Here is a 14494-nt window from a genome sequence, read left to right as displayed (position 1 = left end):
AAGTAATAAAGAAAAAGTACAGCAACATATACGTATCTAAAGGGGCTTTGTGTCAGCTCTCTTCATCGGTTGGCCTCTTCACCTGTTATTGAATTTGTGTCTCCTTCCACCACAACCTAAAGCATGGGGCAGTATGCCACCCTACTTCAGCCGTTTGTTGTCTTGCAGTGTGAATGATGACATGTCGTATGGTCATGTGCACATCCACCTAAAAATAAGTTACACTTCATTGCCAGTGCTGCTGAGCCAGCACTTTAACTTGTTAGTGTTTCTTTTCTCTCCATTCCTTAACTTTTTATAGTTCCTTTAGACATCCCAGTGTGTTTTAACTATGTCTTTAGTTTACAGTAACCCTAAACCAATAGTGTATTTTCTTTGGGACAACAGGAATTCTGTTTTCCTGTTCTAAGTACACCCGCCTGCTAGAAATGGCCTGTGCTGTTCTGTTATGATATGCAGTGATTTTTTTTTTTAATATCAAAATATTAATTCAAGCATATGGCTGACAACTTGAGATGGCAGCATGTTTCCTTTTTTTGTGGCATATGCTTTCAAAGAAAAAAAACAAAAATCCGAAATACGAGATAATGGAAGTCATTTTATCCAAATTTTGAAGCATGGCTATATTTTATTACTTAAACTCAGCAGAATGACTACCATATTTTTAGGCATGGAATGTTTACTGTCTCTCCAGTGCCCCAACTGATTTGCTTTTTATGACCATTGGCAGACCGTGTATACATTACTTTCATTTACTGCCCATAGTATGTGCTGTACCAACCCATCCTACTCTGAGGGGAAATTTACCTGCTGTTGCGCTCTCAGCTTTCATGCTCTTCCTTTTTTCTACCGTCTTCGTACCCTTTTTGCTGTAGAGTTTATTTTTTTATTTCCTGCTTATGTCCAAGGACACTGTTCAAAGATTTGTTCTCTGGTTTTGCCTCTTGCCAAATTCTGTGTTCGTCTTTGACCCATTTTGACCCATTACTGGCACCGTGTACCATTTATACCTAAAATGCCATAGATTTGTTATTTCTTTCGTTTTCTTCCTATCTTCTGTAAGCACCCTCATGTGTGCACATATTCACATGCTCACTCTTTGATTGGATTCTCTTGGCTCAATCTCCTGTATACGTCCACCCCCCCCTTTGAATGCTGACCAGAATGAGTGAGAAACTATTGCTCCTGGTATAAAGAAAGTTGACGATCTCATTGTCTTTTTCTTTCATCAGCTGTTCGACCGTTACCAGGGCACCGAGCCAATATCTGTAGCCTGGATTTTCATCCCTTTACGGAAGTTGTAGCTTCTGGTTCAGTGGACTCCGGTATTAAGGTGAGTTCCTTGCTGAGGTGTATATCAGTACGTGTGATGGTTTGTTTTGGCATGCGCACCAGTCTGTGTTAAGGTGCAACAGGTGAAGGAAAAAGTTCTCCAATTTCCAAGAGAGCCCCTATTCCTCTTTTTGTCTTTGTGCAACACTTACTTAAAATAAGCAGTAGATAGGTCTCAAGTACTGTATGTACCTTTTTTTGATTTTGTAGCTGTACTGCGGGTGGACAAATATCCCAGTGAGGGGATTTCAGTTAAATTTTTCTAAGTGACAGCCTTCGGAACACACCGTACTAAAGATAGGTTGAGGAGCTTGTGTTTGTTGTTAAACCCTTTTACATATTGGTGTTCTTACAGAAGAGTAGAGCTGGAGGATTGAGAACGCCAAGGGAGGCATTAACTCTCTATTAATTTTTCATCTTTGTTTTTCTTTAACAAGGAGTTCTCAGAATGTTTTGGCAGTTGAAGTGGATGGGCAGGTGTTTTTGTTTTTACCTTTAGACCCTCTGGCTTGATTCTTTTATTCTTGAACCAGGAGAATTCTAATGGCCCTGTTGGATGATACCATCTTGAAGTATTCCCCAAAATCTGCTGCCTCAATTATTCTGGCTCATGCTAATTTTTTTTAGATGTTGAAATGCATTTCCTATATACAAATATTGCATGATTGGAACAAACATTGAGTATGTACAAAATATATGTTCGAGGGATGTGTGGCTGTAGACTCACATCCTTTGCATACTCCTGACATCTAGTGTTGGGTCTGGATGTGTGCAAGTTGTTTTTCTTCGAAGAAGTCTTTTGAGTCACAAGGTAAGGTAGCTCCTCCACTTGGTAATAGTGCGCATGGGCATCTGCTCCATTTATTTTTAGGTTTCGCCTGGCGAAAAGCTGCGCAAGCAGCGGTTCGCGCAGGCGAAATCTTTTGTTTTGCAGTATGGCTGTTTGTCCCGCCTCGGTTTCCCATTGGCTAGCTCCATAAATGGAGGCTAGCCATTGGGAAACCGAGGCGTCTGTCATTCTGCGAGGCAACTCGTGGGCGTTTCTGAGAATTTTTCTCATCCGGCCCCTTTTGTCACATCAGTGCGGCGGTGGGCGGGGTTTATTTTTTCCGACGTCGAGGTTTCATTTAGTCATTCTGCGGCCGCCCGCCGCCGGAGGAAGTCCAGGTGAGTGCCTTTCTTGCCGTTCCCTCCCCCCTCCCGCTGTCCGTGTGCCTGCCCGCCCCCCTCCCGCTGTCTGTGCCTTTCCCACCCCCCCCTCCCGCTGTCTGTGCCTTTCCCACCCCCCCCTCCCGCTGTCCGTGCCTTTCCGGCCCCCCTCCCGCTGTCCGTGCCTTTCCGGCCCCCCTCCCGCTGTCCGTGCCTTTATCACAGCATGGAGCATGCACCTTTGGCTAATCTCACTTTGAGTGACTGCATTCTGCTCTTTTTCAAAGCGCACAGCCACACAAAGCAGTTCCCTTAGGTATCAGGAAACATTTTTTTGTGAGACAAGTGAAATATTTTTTTCTTTTAGCCAATGTTTATTTTTTATTATTGGTGATATTCTAGCAACTTCTCAAAAAGAAATGTTTACAAGTACCATAACTCAACAAAACAAGAATTGGCAAAGCCAAAAAGTTGGCCGCCACCACCGACCAATTGGCTTTGCCAATGCTTGTTTATTTAACAGAGTTAAATAGCTGGAATCAGGAGGAGTGTGTGTTGAGGCGTGGTTTTTAAACCCGGACGATTCTCACCCACATTTCCGCGTGAGGGAGCGAGTAAACCGAAGTGAGTGAATAAGTGGGTTAACATTGAGCTGTCAATCACAACAGCTCTGCAGTTTATTTGACCCCCTCTGTCTCACCCTCGCATTCAGATATGGCGTAGGAATAAACATGTAGCGCTGAGAGCACGTCTGTCCTTGGTGCTAATTTGAAATCTCGCTGTAGGGTTGCATCCTCGGTCGGGCAGTGGCTGCAAACCGAAAGGGGCAGATTACTACGGGTGTTTAAAGGACGCGGGCTTTTTTTAGCCACTGTAAACAGTTACAGTACCGAAGCCGAGGGAGATTAAATGTTCTGTATGGGATCACACAATGTAGTAAAACGCAGAGGAGAAGTCGGGAATAGAAGTAGGTTTTCCGTGTCCACAATTAGCAGTTCAGCGCTGAACCACTGTTTGTAAGAGCCACTTATATGATTCAAAGGCAGGGAGTAGTCGACAAATGCGCTGATTACTTACTGGCAGTGCTTAAAGTTCCCTCCCCCTCCCGCTGTCCGTGTGCCTGCCCGCCCCCCTCCCGCTGTCCGTGCCTTTCCTACCCCCCCCTCCCGCTGTCCGTGCCTTTCCCACCCCCCTCCCGCTGTCCGTGCCTTTATCACAGCATGGAGCATGCACCTTTGGCTAATCTCACTTTGAGTGACTGCATTCTGCTCTTTTACAAAGAGCACAGCCGCACAAAGCAGTTCCCTTAGGTATCAGGAAACATTTTGGCAACGTGTGCTTTGTGAGACAAGTGAAATATTTTTTTATTTTAGCCAATGTTTATTTTTTATTATTGCTGATATTCTAGCAACTTCTCAAAAAGAAATGTTTACAAGTACCATAACTCAACAAAACAAGAATTGGCAAAGCCAAAAAGTTGACCGACACCACCGACCAATTGGCTTTGCCAATGCTTGTTTATTTAACAGAGTTAAATTGCTGGAATCAGGAGGAGTGTGTGTTGAGGCGTGGTTTTTAAACCCGGACGATTCTCACCCACATTTGCGCGTGAGGGAGCGAGTAAACCGAAGTGAGTGAATAAGTGGGTTAACATTGAGCTGTCAATCACGACAGCTCTGCAGTTTATTTGACCTCCTCTGTCTCACCCTCGCATTCAGATGTGGCGTAGGAAAAAACATGCGGAGCTGAGAGCACGTCTGTCCTTGGTGCCAATTTGAAATCTCGCTGTAGGGCTGCATCCTCCGTCGGGCAGCGCCTGCAAACCGAAAGGGGCAGATTACTACGGGTGTTTAAAGGACGCAGGCTTTTTTTAGCCACTGTAAACAGTTACAGTACCGAACCCGAGGAAGATTAAATGTTCTGTATGGGATCACACAATGTAGTAAAACGCAGAGGAGAAGTCGGGAATAGAAGTAGGTTTTCCGTGTCCACAATTAGCAGTTCAGCGCTGAACCACTGTTTGTAAGAGCCACTTATATGATTCAAAGGCAAGGAGTCGACAAATGAGCTGATTACTTACTGGCAGTGCTTAATTAGTAATAAAAAATGAAGTGCCAGGACCCTTCTTGGAAGGCCACTGCAGCCTGCACTACGCATTGGCCCTGCCACCGGTGCCAATGACAGTACCAACACATAACACCTAACCATTGCACTCATACAAGTGTGACAATTCGGACTATGTCAGGTCATACAAAGCTATAATGGCGTCAGCAGCTGGTATTATTCATTTTCAGTGCCATTCCTTTGATTTAATAAACACGGTTGTCGTGTACATCTCAAACAGCGCCAGTGCTGACAATTGAGTGCTGGTGCCGAGTACCGGACACTACCGGCTCAAATTAAGCACTGCGGGTGACCTTAATTGCATCGGTTACCGTTCCTTCACCCAGAATTTTACATATTTCAGGTTGGAAACCCGTGTATCACGCACGTGGTATTAAAATAAAACTGCCCTTTCTCTCGGACTCGCTCAGCCGGCCTTTCTTTCCATTGCAATCTTAGCTCAGGGGAGGGATGCCTGTGTTGTGCGTAACCAGTGCGTTACAAGTGGCAATATCAGTTCTGTATCTCATCAATTCACACACAGGCTACACAGGTAGCAGGTTTGACTCCATGCAGGGCAGGTTCACTCTCTCATCCTTATGGTGTAGATACCCCGAGGACTGAGGGCCACGCCACCTTGTAGTGTGTGCGGTGCAAGTGCCTGTTGTCATTTCTGTTACTCCGAGTCGGATGCACCGCGTCGGTGGGCCACGCTTGCTACTGAGCCGTGCCTCCTGCAGCCCGCCTGAGAGGCTGAATGGAGGTTTTGTGTTGGCGTGGCGCGCTGAGGGACTCCCGGTGACCCCGAGGGGTGGGGAGGATTCGGTTGGTTGTTCCCTGTGTGTGCACCCTGCGCATGTGTGCACAGGCTGCCCGGGTCCCTACACCCTCTTGTGTGATGCGCAGTGTGTGTTTGGCTGGCACTGACAGTGCGCGCTGACCTCCCCTCGCCCCCGGGCCTCTGCAGCTCTCAGCCCCTCTCCCTCGGTGGCTGTGCCGCCCTGGGCCCTATTGTTGAAACGCCGGCCCACCCTTCCTGGCAGCCCCTGGTTGGCTCGTGGCCTGGGTTGGCCTGGCTCCCGGTGCCGGCTGTGCTGCATTCCGTCGCGTGAGCTGCCTCTGTGCGCAGACAGTGGCTGCTGTCCGTGCCTTTCCTTGGTAATATTTCAGTCAAGACTCAAACACAAATCGGATCGATTGGCCTGTACAGATATTTCCACCATCCTTTCCATAAATCATATAAGCTTTGTGTGAAAGTCCGTCCCTGCGCCATGGCAGAAGCATCCGTCTTTCCTTTCAACAAATGGCTGCGTAGTCCTTTCGCTAAATGTCATTCACCCACCTTAATTTGTGTAGTTATTGGTACTGTGATAACTATATGTTTCTTCTTCAGGGATGCAGAAGACGCTGTATATGGGCGCGATGTCTACGACTGTGACTGCAGAGTGCTAAGGAGTGCTAGGGAGTGCAGAGTGGCTAGGGAGTGCAGAGTGGCTAGGGAGTGCAGAGTGGCTAGGGAGTGCAGAGTGGCTAGGGAGTGCAGAGTGGCTAGGGAGTGCAGAGTGGCTAGGGAGGACTAGGGAGTGCAAAGTGCTAGGGAGTGCAGAGTGACTAGGGAGTGCTATGGAGTGCTAGGGACTGCAGTGACTGCAGAGATTAAGCTAATGACAATGTAAATGACAATGCCATTTATTTATCTGTTTTCAAAACCAACACATAAATACAAATTTTGTCATTTACAATGCCAATAGCTCTAACTTTTGCAAAGGCGAAACCATTGCATTGTAAATGCTTGTTCTTTCCGCCGTCGGATTCGGACATGTATTACTGTGCTCCGGTTTAAGACCGTTTTTGGGATCCTTTCAGTGTGTAATCCACTTTACTCCTGTTGGTATTGCTTCAAACGTTTTTTTTCTTTCTCATGAATAGAAGTTCTAAAGAGACTCATTTGTTGGGTCGGCATGTTCTGATCCTGGCCTTCGGGCCTCACCTGTTTGGGCTACCTTTACTTTCAGTCGGCTTCATCGATGATACTCTGCTGATGGAACGAACTCAGTTTCGATTCTGTCACCAGTGCCTATCAAAGTACCCGCGGACTGACCTTCAAGAGGTCTGCAATCTGTGCTTATCCCCCAAGCACAGAGAAGAAATGTGTGATGCCCGTCTGTCATTTAGATCAAAAAAGACCCTGTGGGACCATCGCGCACAGCGCTGAGAAATGCAGAGATGTGAAATCAAGCACACGCCCGATATCTTCAAACAGGAAAAGGAAGAACTTGACCCCTCTGTAGCCAAAGAAGAGGGACCTTTTAGGTTGGAGTCTCGGACTCCGAATTGGACAACAAATTAGAATTGAACAATCTGCTGCCGGGTCAAGGTACTATGAATACTCAAACATCTCACGAACCCACAATAAAACTCTCGGTTTCCACAGAACAAGAGGCTTCTGTGTCGCCACTGCCATCTGGCTATGGTCGGCACCGAAATTCAGCTAAAGCTGCCCCGCCCTCTGGTTTGGGACCAAATGCACCTAGGAAGCCATTTGTTTCCACATCGAGCGGAAATGTAGCCGCTTCGGTCACTCCGGTCCTGAAAACTAAAAACAATTTGGCACCGAAACCTTCAGTACCAAAAACAAAATCGGCTCCTGCGACACTCCAAGAGCCTAGTTGGGAACCATGCAGAAGAGACTCCGAAACATAAACGGATCCCTAGCCATCCGGATACTGGACGCATTATTACTAAGACTTCGGCAGTACCTTCTGCCAAGCCTTAAACTTCTTTTCAAGAAGCCATTCTTTTGCCACTGCTTATGAAGAATGAGGAGGACATGGCTACCAGTCCTCTGCACCCTATTCCTCCTGCTTCTCCATCTCTCACTTACCACCACCACCTGTACCTTCTGTACCTCACTCACCACAGAATCCCTTAAATATGATGCCTCTGGGATCTCCACATACAGACCCAGTGGAGTGGTGCGGCTCACTGGTTAGCGGCGGCAGACCCAGAAGCAGAGAATGGCCTGGGACCAGGGTTCAATTGCCGACGCGGCAGGGTCGTGGACCAGGGTCAGCGGACTCGATAATTCTGGCCTTGGTGCCTACTCTAACCAGGGATCACACTCGACAACTCTGGACATTAGCTTACCTCATCTCTACAACGGCCCCCCACATTCGCCGGGGCTGCCTGTTTTCACCCTGGAGATACCCAGTAGGGACTATCTCACAGGGATAGCCAGGACGGGTTCCCCAGCGGTCTACAGCGCCACAACGCCTCAGGGCATTAGTGCGCTTTACAAGCCGACATACATTACATTACATCACATCGGGGGTGGGTGATCACTTACCACCACCACCAGACTCCTGGAATGATTATGAAATAAACCCCACCACACCCCAGGGGATACAGATCTAGACCTACACCCTGCCAAACCCTCACCTCCTGATGATACTACATCATATCAAGAGTGTATTGCTAGGACAGCAGCATACCATGGCATTACACTGCATAAAGAATGCATGGAAGAGGATTTTATGTTTAATGCATTGGGCGTCTCAATCTTATCCAATGCTTAAAGGTATAATGTGCTATGCAGTCGATATCTTTAAGAATCCTGCACTGGATTGCATTATTACCCGTAGAGTAGATCCGAAATCTAACGCTGCACCATCCTACCCAATTTGTATTCAAGGCCAGCTCCCACCAGACTTTTTAGTTGTCTCAAATACCCGTAAATGGGCTAACTCACAAACTACAGCCGACGCACCATCTCCTGATAAAGAATCCAACCTCATTGATGCATCAGGCAAACAGTTTGCTGCGCAATCCGCTAATCATTGGCGAATTGCAACCACACAGGAATTATTAGCTAGATATGACAGGGCTCACTGGGATGAGATGGAGGAACTCCTCCAATGTCTCCCAGAAGAACATAAAAAGAAAGGGCAAGAACTGGTTCAGGAAGGGAAGTTAACTTTCAGCTCTTCCATTAGATGTGCACTGGACTCTGCGGATACTGCTGCCAGAGGCATCAATACAAATGTCCTCCTTCGCAGGCATACCTGGCTACGTATCTCGTGATTTAAACCAGAAGTCCAGCAAATTTTACATAAAATCCCATTCAATAAGGAGTGTCTCTTCGCCTCACAAATAGATAAGGCCTTGGAAAAAAAATGAAAAACGGTATTGAGGTTGCCTCTTACAGAGCAGATGCCAAAGCGACATCTACAGATGCCTCTGCATCCGCCTACTGATCGCAATCTCACACCTCTCCATCTAGAGGGTTTTTCAGAGGCAACTACAGAGGTAACAACTTCAAAAGTCGGGGGAAAAGGTACACCAACTTGTTATGCCCCATCCAGTAGCAAACAGTGACTTACTTCTCCTTCCCCGATCATTCTGCACTTGTCTGAGTTAATTTGCAGCAGTTTCTTCCCATCTGGCAGTCCATAACATCAGATCAGTGGGTGTTGGGCATTATCCAGTATGGTTATTGCCTGGAGCTCATTAACACTCCTTCCAATATTCCACCTCGCACCTGCAGACTCTCTCTGGATCATCATCAATTGCTTAAACAAGAAGTGCAAGCTCTCTTACTCGAAGGAGCTATAGAGCCAGTTCCTCTGCAACATCAAGGGTCTTCTCCCTGTACTTTTTTATTCCCAAAAAGGACGTCTCCTTAAGGCTAATCGTAGATCTACGGCCTACTCGCTCCTCTTCCACGAGCCGAGTGGTCGCTCCCAGTGTCCCTGCTGACTGCTGGTATCGTAGCGCTGATTTGCTGATAACATTGCCTTGTATTATCACGTGTTGTTTACTGGCTTAGCGCTTTGCTGTAGTAGCGCTTTGTGTAACATTGCACATTGCCTTGTATTATCACGTGTTGTTTGCTGGCTTAGCGCTTTGCTGTAGCAGCGCTTTGTGTAACATTGCACATTTCCTTATATTTTCACGTGTTGTTTGCTGGCTTAGCGCTTTGCTGTAGTAGCGCTTTGTGTATTATATCTGTGCTGTTTACATTTGTTTAAGCGCGTTAGCCGCTAGCGCTCCGCTGTGCCCCCCCCTCCGCCTCCATTTTGTTTGTTGTGCTAGTCCTCGTGTGCCCGCCCCGCCTCCCAGCTGAGACGCCCTCCCACTGTCCTGAAATAGCGCTCACCTCCCTACAGGCGCCGTGACTCGCTCCTCTTCCACGAGCCGAGTGGTCGCTCCCAGTGTCCCTGCTGACTGCTGGTATCATAGCGCTGATTTGCTGATAACATTGCCTTGTATTATCACGTGTTGTTTACTGGCTTAGCGCTTTGCTGTAGTAGCGCTTTGTGTAACATTGCACATTGCCTTGTATTATCACGTGTTGTTTGCTGGCTTAGCGCTTTGCTGTAGCAGCGCTTTGTGTAACATTGCACATTTCCTTATATTTTCACGTGTTGTTTGCTGGCTTAGCGCTTTGCTGTAGTAGCGCTTTGTGTATTATATCTGTGCTGTTTACATTTGTTTAAGCGCGTTAGCCGCTAGCGCTCCGCTGTGCCCCCCCTCCGCCTCCATTTTGTTTGTTGTGCTAGTCCTCGTGTGCCCGCCCCGCCTCCCAGCTGAGACGCCCTCCCACTGTCCTGAAATAGCGCTCACCTCCCTACAGGCGCCGTGACTCGCTCCTCTTCCACGAGCCGAGTGGTCGCTCCCAGTGTCCCTGCTGACTGCTGGTATCGTAGCGCTGATTTGCTGATAACATTGCCTTGTATTATCACGTGTTGTTTACTGGCTTAGCGCTTTGCTGTAGTAGCGCTTTGTGTAACATTGCACATTGCCTTGTATTATCACGTGTTGTTTGCTGGCTTAGCGCTTTGCTGTAGCAGCTCTTTGTGTAACATTGCACATTTCCTTATATTTTCACGTGTTGTTTGCTGGCTTAGCGCTTTGCTGTAGTAGCGCTTTGTGTATTATATCTGTGCTGTTTACATTTGTTTAAGCGCATTAGCCGCTAGCGCTCCGCTGTGCCCCCCCCCCCTCCGCCTCCATTTTGTTTGTTGTGCTAGTCCTCGTGTGCCCGCCCCGCCTCCCAGCTGAGACGCCCTCCCACTGTCCTGAAATAGCGCTCACCTCCCTACAGGCGCCGTGACTCGCTCCTCTTCCACGAGCCGAGTGGTCGCTCCCAGTGTCCCTGCTGACTGCTGGTATCGTAGCGCTGATTTGCTGATAACATTGCCTTGTATTATCACGTGTTGTTTACTGGCTTAGCGCTTTGCTGTAGTAGCGCTTTGTGTAACATTGCACATTGCCTTGTATTATCACGTGTTGTTTGCTGGCTTAGCGCTTTGCTGTAGCAGCGCTTTGTGTAACATTGCACATTTCCTTATATTTTCACGTGTTGTTTGCTGGCTTAGCGCTTTGCTGTAGTAGCGCTTTGTGTATTATATCTGTGCTGTTTACATTTGTTTAAGCGCGTTAGCCGCTAGCGCTCCGCTGTGCCCCCCCCCTCCGCCTCCATTTTGTTTGTTGTGCTAGTCCTCGTGTGCCCGCCCCGCCTCCCAGCTGAGACGCCCTCGCCCCTCCCCCTCCCCCTCCACCATCCATATATGACAGTTACTCCCACGCGCAGCGACCGCGCCCAACCCGCGCCGAAGGTGCGCCAAAGGTAAGCCCGTCTACGCCCGTCCGCGCCTGGACCGCGCCCAGCGCCAGACCCCCTGGCCCCCGTCCCTCCCAGCACCCCCGCATTACCTACGATGTCGCAACCCTCCTAGCCCTTAACCCCGGTCGCGCCCCCAACTGCGTCCAAGCCGCTCCTGGACACACCCATGGACCTTTCTCTTGCTACTCCTGCAAATTCATCGGCACCGACAACATCTCCGCTACGACCACACCACAGATTCCCGACCCCAACCACCTACAATGCATCCTTCTCAACACCCGATCGGTCCACAGGCACGCCATTGACCTATGGAATCTACTAGACACCATTTCTCCGGACATCGCCTTCCTTACGGAAACATGGATGAATGCTTCCTCCGCACCAGACATCACCATTGCCATCCCTGAAGACTATAAGATCACTCGCAAAGACCGTACCAGCCACACAGGAGGAGGAATCGCTATCGTCCATAAGAAATCAATCCGCATATCAACCAGCTCTGACGCCAACCTCGCCAACTCCGAACACCTTCACTTCCAGATCCACATCGACCCCAAAACCACACTCAGAGGCACCCTCCTCTACAGACCACCAGGACCCCGCGCAAAATTCAGTGAAGACATCACGGACTTCATCACCCCACACGCGCTCCCCTCCAAAGACTACATCCTTCTGGGAGACCTCAACTTTCACCTCGAAAAGATCAACGACCGCAACACCGCCACCCTCGTGGACAACCTCGCCAACCTCTGACTTAAACAACTAGTCACTTCCCCCACCCACATCGCAGGTCACACACTCGACCCCATCTTCACATCCAGCAACCATGTCTCCTTCAGCCACACTACGGACCTCCTCTGGACTGACCACAGCTGCGTTCACTTCACCTACAACAAACCAAAACCCAGCATCCACCTCCAACCTACCCTGCAAAGGAACTGGAACAAAATCACCACGGACCAAATCTCCGCATCGCTCCTTCAAAACACCCCAGCCCTCTCTTCTAACGCTAACGAAGCCGCCGCCAACCTCACCCTATGGTTATCCAACACCGCTGACACCTTAGCACCACTGAAAAAACGTCAAAACAAACCTGGCAGCAAGAAGGCCTCATGGTTCAACGATGATCTCAAGAAGTCCAAGAAACTCTGCCGCTCCCTTGAAAAGGCCTGGAAAAAAGACCCAACCACCAGCACCAAGGACGCCTTCAAAAACGCCACCCGCACTCACCACCAACTAATCCGAAAAGCCAAGAAAACAGCACTCAAGGATCGACTTGACAACAACGCTCACAACAGCAAGGAACTTTTCAACATCGTCAAGGAATTTTCCAATACCTCGGCCAACTCCAACGACATCACCCCCTCTCAAACCCTCTGCGACTCCCTAGCCTCATTTTTCCACAACAAGATTGCAGACATCCACAACAGCTTTGACAACCAACCCGGAAACCAACTCACCCTACCATTTGCTGATCTTCTTCCCCCCCCCGTGAACACCCTTAACGACTGGAACCCAATCTCCACTGAGGACACCATCCGCCTGATGAATTCCATCCACTCAGGATCCCCCACAGACCCATGTCCTCACCACATCTTCAACAAAGCAGACTCCGTCATAGCACCGCACCTCCGAGACGTCATCAACTGCTCCTTCAACTCCGCCACCTTCCCGGAAGACTGGAAACACGCTGAACTCACCGCCCTTCTGAAAAAACCCACAGCGGACCCCACCGAACTCAAAAATTACCGCCCCATCTCGCTTCTTCCATTCCCGGCCAAAGTCATCGAGAAAGCTGTCAACAACCAGCTCGCCGCCTTCCTCGAAGCCAACAAATCCCTCGACCCCTCACAATCTGGCTTCCGAGCAAAACACAGCACTGAGACCGCCCTCATCGCAGCAACAGACGACATTCGAACTCTACTGGACAATGGAGACACAGTCGCCCTCATCCTCCTCGACCTCTCTGCAGCATTCGACACAGTCTGCCACAGCACCCTTTTACAACGCCTCAATAACATCGGAATCCAAGGAAAAGCACTTGAATGGATCACCTCGTTCCTCACCGGAAGAACCCAGAGAGTCCGCCTTCCACTATTCAAGTCCGAGGACTCTGAAGTCATCTGCGGCGTACCACAAGGATCCTCACTCAGTCCCACCCTCTTCAACGTATACATGAGCCCCCTCGCGGCCATCGCACGCCAACACAACCTCAACATCATCTCGTACGCGGATGACACTCAACTGATCCTTTCCCTCACCAATGACCCCAGCACCGCCAAAACCAACCTACACGAAGGAATGAAAGAAGTTGCCGAATGGATGAAACAAAGCCGTCTGAAACTGAACTCAGACAAAACAGAAGTCCTCATCTTAGGTACATCCCCCTCTGCATGGGACGACTCCTGGTGGCCGGAAGCCCTCGGAAAAGCACCCATCCCGACAGACCACGCACGGAACCTAGGCGTCATCCTGAATTCTTCACTCTCAATGAACAGACAAGTCAGCGCCGTATCCTCTTCCTGCTTGAACATTCTTCGCATGCTCAGAAAAACATTTCGCTGGATCCCCTCCGAAACAAGGAAAACAGTCACCCACGCTCTGGTCACGAGCCGACTGGACTACGGAAACACCCTCTACGCAGGTACTACCGCAAAACTCCAGAAGAAACTTCAACGAATCCAAAACGCCTCAGCCAGACTCATATTAGACATCCCACGCAACGATCACATCTCTGGTCACCTTAAAGACCTCCACTGGCTACCCGTCAATAAGAGGATCACTTTCCGACTGCTTACCCACGCACACAAATCACTCTACGACATCGGTCCAGAATGCCTCAACTCACGACTGTCCTTCTACACCCCCTCCTGCCAACTACGTTCTTCCAGCCAAGCCCTCGCCACTGTACCTCGCATCAACAAGACCACCATGGGAGGCAGATCCTTTTCATACCTGGCTGCTAAAACATGGAACTCACTCCCCGCTTACCTTCGCCTTACCCAGAACCACCTAGTATTCAGAAAGCAACTTAAAACGTGGATATTTGACAAGTAATCCTCCTCCCCTTCCTAAGCGCCTTGAAACCCTCCGGGTATGTAGTGCGCTATATAAATTCTTTGACTTGACTTGACTTGACTAAATCACTATACATTATCAGAGCACTCCCATATGATCACACTTCAACAGGTGCTTCCACTTCTGCATCAAAGCAACTTCATGTTATCACTAGACTTAAAGGATGCGAACTATCACCGTCCCATTCACCCATCACATCGCAAATAC

At 48.9% G+C, this 14494-nt stretch overlaps 1 protein-coding gene across 3 annotated transcripts in view; it reads left to right on the top strand.

The window, feature by feature from the left end:
* Positions 1-14494, top strand: part of KATNB1 (katanin regulatory subunit B1) — a 633244-nt gene that overhangs the window by 128922 nt on the left and 489828 nt on the right. For all 3 annotated transcript variants that reach the window (XM_086945006.1, XM_086945005.1, XM_086945004.1), the window contains exon 7: positions 1233-1333. In XM_086945006.1, the coding sequence (XP_086801132.1) occupies positions 1233-1333 (101 nt within the window). The remainder of the gene's footprint in view (positions 1-1232; positions 1334-14494) is intronic.

The sequence above is a fragment of the Lissotriton vulgaris genome, chromosome 12, assembly GCF_964263255.1.
Source record: "Lissotriton vulgaris chromosome 12, aLisVul1.2, whole genome shotgun sequence".
In the NCBI taxonomy this organism is placed as follows: Eukaryota; Metazoa; Chordata; class Amphibia; order Caudata; family Salamandridae; genus Lissotriton; species Lissotriton vulgaris.
This window is presented reverse-complemented; position numbering and strand designations above follow the sequence as displayed.